Here is a 6,272-nt window from a genome sequence, read left to right as displayed (position 1 = left end):
AGTCCTGCCCTACGAGGCCCTGCTTCTCAGTGTCCTGGTAATTGCTGCAAGCACCTCTGAGAGAAAGCCTCCCTCGAGTTCAGACCGATGCCAGACAGTCCAGTTTCTCCCCGTATGAGTTGGGTCCCTAGAGACTCGCCTGGAACTGGAGTCAGAGCAGTCGGGAGTTTGAGACTCCCTCCCAATTGAAAAAGCTCAGCTGCCAGCCCTTTCGGCGTGCGCCTCCTTACCTCTGCACTTTACTTCCGCACCTCCTCTGAGTCTCAGCGTGCTTTTCTCTTTCCTTCTAGTTGTAGAATTTCCACTCGGCCAGCCTTCCTGTGGTTCTGGATGCTGTCCGTTTTGTCTTTTAGTTGTATTTTTGAAGTGGTTGTGCGAGGCAGCAATTCCCGGTGTTTACCTATGCCGCCATCTTGGTTTCTCCTCTCCCTTCTATTGCTTGATGCAACTCAATCCTGTCCAGGCTGAAGGCGAGGGCAGATTGGCTCTTCCTAGAGGGAAGGCTGCTGTTTTTCCAAAGAGCTGTTATCATCCTGAGATGTGACTTTCCCTCCAGCCTCCTGGCCAGTCTCCCAGGAATAAATGAGGATCCTTCCACCACTTCCAGCAGGTTCTGGGGATTGGAATAGGCCATGCAACTAGGTCACCATTCGCCCGCCCTCTCCTTTCCCCTGTAATTCCTCCTCCTAGCCACCCTCTGTCATCTGAGAGCAGTGGGGTGGGGCTCAAAGATATAATATCCAATGCCTTCATAATAATCAAGCCTTTCATTTTGCTTCAAGGGAGACCCTGATTCCTGGGGGCCCATGGCAGAAACTAGGTGAGGTGGAAAGTTCTGGACCCTTAAACCTGCAGAGGACAAAGTTAAAGGCCCAGGTGGTGTCTCCAGGGCCCAGCACAATCCACAAAAGTTCAGGCTTGGGGCGAGCATCTGGGGCCCCTCTAGCCCCTCAGCCTTCAGTGCTCTGCCCACCAGGCTGTAAGTGGGCCCAGGCCCTTCTAGAAACTTCCCAGAGCATTTCCGCATCCCCTGGCTTTCTACTACTGCCTCTTCGTTTTCTTCCTTGGTCACACTCTCCCTTCTCCTCTTGCTCTTGGGACATTCTCTGGGCAGCCCACTGGGCATCTGTGCATATATTACCAACTTCCCCACTCCATTTCCTTTCCATTTGTATTATGTGCGTTATTTTCCTGAGTGAAGTCTATTTCTCTTGCCCCACCATCTGTGGCAGGCAATATATGTAGCATAGTGGCCAAGGGTACACAGGCCCTGGAGCAAGATTTCCTGGATTCAAACCCCATCTTTGCAGATAACTAGCTGTGAGAGTTTGCATAATTGAGTTTATCCCTTAAAGTTCCAGTTTCCCCATCTCTAAAATGGGGGCACCTTCCTCCTAGGCTTCCTGTGGGAACAGACAAATCAATCCAAGATGTTGAACTTCAAACAGTGCTCAGTACATAAATACTCAATCATAAATCTGTTTTTGTTTTGTTTTTCTCTCTGAACTTGCTCCTCCAAAGTAGGGTTTCCCAGGACAGCCCTAAACTGATGGGACTCTTCCTCAAGGTTCTCACCCCAGGCTGGGTTCCAGAACTGGGGTTCCTTTCCTGTGTGTGTGTGTGTGTGTGTGTGTGAATCAGGATGTGGAGTGAGAGTGTAGACAGGAGTACCCTTTTGACCTGTGTGAGGAAGCAACACCCTGCACAGGACTGGTGACAGACATGAGGAGTCAGCTCAGCTCTTTGGGTTCAGAGCAGTCAGGCCCTGCCCCCAGGCAGGAGCTGCTGAGTGAAGAATGGAAAACAGTTTCCAAGGGAAAACTGTTGTTTTCTGGAAAACTGCTCTCTTGCCCTGGCTGGGTAGCTCAGTTGGTTAGCGCATTGTTCCAATATGCCAAGGTTTGTAGGTTCAATCCTCAGTCAGGGCACATACAAGAATCAACCAATGGCCCTCGCTGGTTTGACTCAGTGGATAGATCATCGGCCTGTGGGGTGAAGGGGTCTTGGGTTCAATTCTGGTCAAGGGCACATGCCTGGGTTGTGGGCTCGATCCCCAGTAGGGGGCGTGCAGGAGTAACTGATCAGTGATTCTCATCATTGATGTTTGTATCTCTCCCTCTCCCTTCCTTTCTGAAATCAATAACAATATATATATAAAAAAGTCTACTTAAAAAAAAAAAGATTCAACCAGTGAATGCATAAATGAGTGGAACAGCAGGTCAATGTTCCTCTCTCCCCTTCCTTCTTCTCTCTAAAAATCAATAAATAAACCCTGGCCAGTGTGTCTCAGTTGTTAGAGCATTGACCTGAGAACTGAAGAGTTGTGGGTTTGATTCCTAGTCAAGGGTCCATACCTGGATTGCAGGTTTGATCCCTGGCCCAGGTGGGCACATGTGGGAGGCAACCAATCAATGTCTCTCTCTCTCTGTCTCTCTCTCTCTCTCTCTCTCTCTCTCTCTCCCTCTGTGTCTCTTCCCCTCCCTTCCACTCTAAAATCAATGGAAAAAATATCTTCCGATGAGAATTAACTAAAAAAAAATTTTTTTAATCAATAAATAGAAATTAAAAAAAAAACACAAAATACAACTGCTCTCTTGTTCCGCCTCCTTTGTATGTTCCGCAGTCCTTTCTGGGCAGAAATGTCTGGAAAACAGTACTCATGTGCTAGACAGCCTCGGGGCCCACCAAAGCCAGTCCCCAGTCTCCTAAGCTGCCCCCGGAAGCACCAGCATCCCCAGAGGCCAGGCTGCGACTGAGACTTCCCCGATGATGCTTTCTATGTCTGTTTTCAGAACCTCACAGGGTAGAGGGGCAAAGGAGCTCTTCTCCCTGGACACACAGGGTCTTCAGGTAGCATGGTCTTCAGGTATGCCTAGATCCAGTGCCTCTGATTGATTTCCTAAAAAGTCTGTCCTTCCCTGTCTTTTGACTCTGCTTTCTTTCGTTTTTCTGTTTGGCATCATTCAAAGATGCCAGATGGAGACCAGGCTGCCACCAGAAGTTCTAGACTTACATCATTCATGCTGCCTGTAGTTCTGGAGTTTGGGTGGGGGGACAACGACGACAGAATTTCAAAAGTTAGTTCCCTGTGACTTTGATTGTATCACACATGGTCTAAATTGGTCCTGTGCCCGGTGATGTGTGGTGTTTTGATTGGTCAGGACTGAGGTCATCAGAGGTATCATCAGCTCTGTCCTAGTCCTTAAAGACCAAGAATTGAATGAAACCTGGCTAGTGTGACTCAATGATTGAGCATCAACCTATGAATCAGGAGGTCACAGTTTGATTCCCAGTCAGGGCACGTAACTGGGTTGTGGGTTTGCTCCCCGATCCAGGTCAGGTCGCATGCAGGAAGCAATCAATCAATGTGTCTCTCTCACATCGGTGTTTCTGTCTTTCTCTCTCTCTCTCTCCTTTCCATTCTCTCTAAAAATCAATAGAAAAATATGTTCAGATGAAGATTAACAACAACAAAAAAAGAGCGGGGTGGGGGAGTTGTCCAGGACAATCAGGGTGGTATTGCACAATGAGAATGTTATTGCAGGAAAAGGAGTGGACTCTGGGTAGACAGGTGTAAGAGATACTCACCCAGTGTGGTGAAGGCCTGGGAGGGGTGGCGAGTGCAGGGTGGAAGGGGTCAATGGGGAAAAAAGGGGGATATCTGTAATATTTTCAAAAATAAAGATACATTTTTAAAAAGAGAGATGCTCACCCTGAGCCTAAAATAGAGCTGCAGAAACCCTGGGGAGAGAGCATATCACTCCACCTATGGGATTTGGGAAGGCTTCCCAAAGGAGAGGACATTTGGAGCTGGGTGTTGAAGGATAAATAGGAGTTTGCCAAGTAGCTTGCGATCCAATGGGTAGTGAAGCAGGCATATAGGCAGAAAGCCTGATTATTGCTCACATGTCCCATCTCTGTGTCCAGCGATGGTCCCTTCTGCCGGATCTGCCATGAGGGAGCGAATGGAGAGAGCTTGCTGTCTCCATGTGGCTGCACTGGCACACTGGGCGCTGTGCACAAGAGCTGTCTGGAGAGGTGGCTTTCCTCATCCAACACCAGCTACTGTGAGCTGTGCCACACAGAGTTTGCAGTGGAGAAGAGGCCTCGGCCCCTCACAGAGGTATGCTTAGGAGCATGAAGTTGGAGTGGGCAAGGGAGGAAGGCAGGCATGGGTCCAGAGGAGGGAACTGCCTGGGGGATCCTGGTGGGCTGAGGAAGCAGCTTCTTTATAGGATGAACGTCCTTCCTCCACTCTAGGGTAGAGTCCACTGATGGGGGGAGGGAACTAGGCCTAAGGTTCTAGATCTGACAAACCCTGTGCCCCCTCCCCAAATTGGTCACTTTACGTGACCTCTGAACCTGAGATTTGGGGAATGAAAAGGAGCCAGCAATGCCAAGAACCCAGGGAGGGGCAGTCCTGGCAGAGGGTACAGCAAGTGCAAAGGCCCCCCCAAACCCGAAGAGCGAAGTATGTTTGACAAAGCCCAAGTGGCTAGAGTGGAACAAGTTAAAGCAGGCGGGGAGCCCAACCAGAATGGCTCAGAGGTTGAGCGTTGACCTATGAACCAAGAGGTCACTGTTCAATAATTGGTCAAGGGACATGCCCAGGTTGCAGGCTCGATCCCCAGTGAGGGGCATGCAGGAGGCAGCCAATCAGTGATTCTCTCTCATCATTGTTGTTTCTCTCCCTCTCTCTTCCTCTCTGAAATCAATAAAAATAAAAATAAAATAAAGCAGGAGGAGAGTAACCCAGAAGGAGGTGGTAGCAGCCACACGGGGTTTTGTGGTCCTTGCTGGGAGGTTAAAATTGAGCCTGAGTGGGATGTGTCTGGGCTGAGGTAGGGCATTCCCAGGCATGGCTGTCTCCCTGCTCCCTAAAGCTCTGTGGACCACCTGGATGCTCTTTGTGCTCCTCCCTGCCTAGCTTGGCAGAGGGCTGCTGAGAGCTACAGGGTGATGGCAGTGGGCTGAGGTATGGGCTCTGGAAAAGTTTCTGGCAGGTGGGAACTGGGCTCTTAGGAGAACAGTGGGAGGAGAGCTTGTCCTGCCTGTAGCCCCCTTCCCCCTCATGCTCCAGTCACATGGGCCTCCTTCCCACTGTACTTTGTCCAGGTCACACACTCCCAACTCAGGGCCTTTGCATTTGCTGTTCCTGCCGCCTGGAGTGCTGTCTCCCCATTCTTCACATGGCTCCTTCTGCTCATCTGGTCTCAATGTCACCTCCTCAGCAAGGCCTTCCCCTCTTTGAGCACACATTCTGTTTTGTACCTCACCCCATTAGTATTGGAGGGCAGGGACCCTTTCTGTCCTGTTCATCAGAATTTCATGAGTGAAGCCCATTTTTCTTGCCCACTCATCTGTGACAGGCAGCGTTCAAGGGCACACAGGCCCTTGAGCAAGACTTCCTGGCTTCCAGTCCTGGCTTTGTGAGCAATTAGCTGTGCAAGTTTGCACAAATGAGTCAGCCCCTCTGTGCCTCTTAGTTTCCCCATCTGTCAAATGGGGCAAAGATGCCCAGCAGTGCCTGGGTTATTTTAGGCTCATTAAGTATTTGTAAGAAGGAAAGGAGGGAGGGAGGTGCCAGGCAGGAGGCTGGTCCTGCAGGGCCCAGTGGTCACAAGCGGTGTCGGCAGAGGGAGGCACAGGGCTGGAGGTCTTGCACGCCATCCCTAGGTTGGAATAGCTGAGGGGTGGTGTGTAGCTTCTCTCAGCAGCTCCCTCCTTTCCTTACCCCTGGCAGTGGCTGAAGGACCCGGGGCCTCGGACAGAGAAGCGGACGCTGTGCTGTGACATGGTGTGTTTCCTATTCATCACTCCTCTAGCCGCTGTCTCGGGCTGGCTGTGTCTGCGCGGGGCCCAGGATCACCTCCGGCTCCACAGCCGGCTCGAGGCTGTGGGGCTCATTGCCCTCACCATTGCCCTCTTCACCATCTACGTCCTTTGGACGCTGGTGAGTGGCTATCAGCCAGAGCGCAGTTGTCTAAGGGTCTCTGGCTTAGAGCAGCCAGACCAGGGTTTGGTCAGTGGCTTGGGGTAGGGGGATCCTGCCTGTCTCTCCATGTAGCCCTGGGTGAAACTTCAGATTCCAAACCCAACCAAGGTTTAGTTCCCTGAGCTGGGTGTGAGCCTTCTGTTCCAAGGAGACCAGGGCATCTGATCATCATTGCTGAGTGTAGGCCCTGCCATCCACAAGCCCACCAAGACTGGACTGGGCTGGCAGGAAAGGGGGAGAGAGAGGGAGGGAAGGAGAGAGGGGAGAGAGAAAATGG

General features: G+C 51.1%; 1 protein-coding gene across 5 annotated transcripts in view; it reads left to right on the top strand.

Annotated features, from left to right (window-relative positions):
* Positions 1-6,272, top strand: part of MARCH2 (membrane associated ring-CH-type finger 2) — a 21,356-nt gene that overhangs the window by 11,715 nt on the left and 3,369 nt on the right. For 4 of the 5 annotated variants that reach the window (XM_006762666.2, XM_015563215.1, XM_006762667.2 and 1 more), the window contains 2 exons: positions 3,928-4,123; positions 5,744-5,953. In XM_006762666.2, the coding sequence (XP_006762729.1) occupies positions 3,928-4,123; positions 5,744-5,953 (406 nt within the window). The remainder of the gene's footprint in view (positions 1-3,927; positions 4,124-5,743; positions 5,954-6,272) is intronic. The other variant, XM_006762671.2, reaches the window with a different exon arrangement.

This window comes from Myotis davidii, unplaced genomic scaffold (assembly GCF_000327345.1).
Source record: "Myotis davidii unplaced genomic scaffold, ASM32734v1 scaffold479, whole genome shotgun sequence".
Taxonomy (NCBI): Eukaryota; Metazoa; Chordata; class Mammalia; order Chiroptera; family Vespertilionidae; genus Myotis; species Myotis davidii.
Note: the sequence above shows the minus strand (reverse complement) of the source record. Positions and strands in the feature narration are given on the sequence as shown.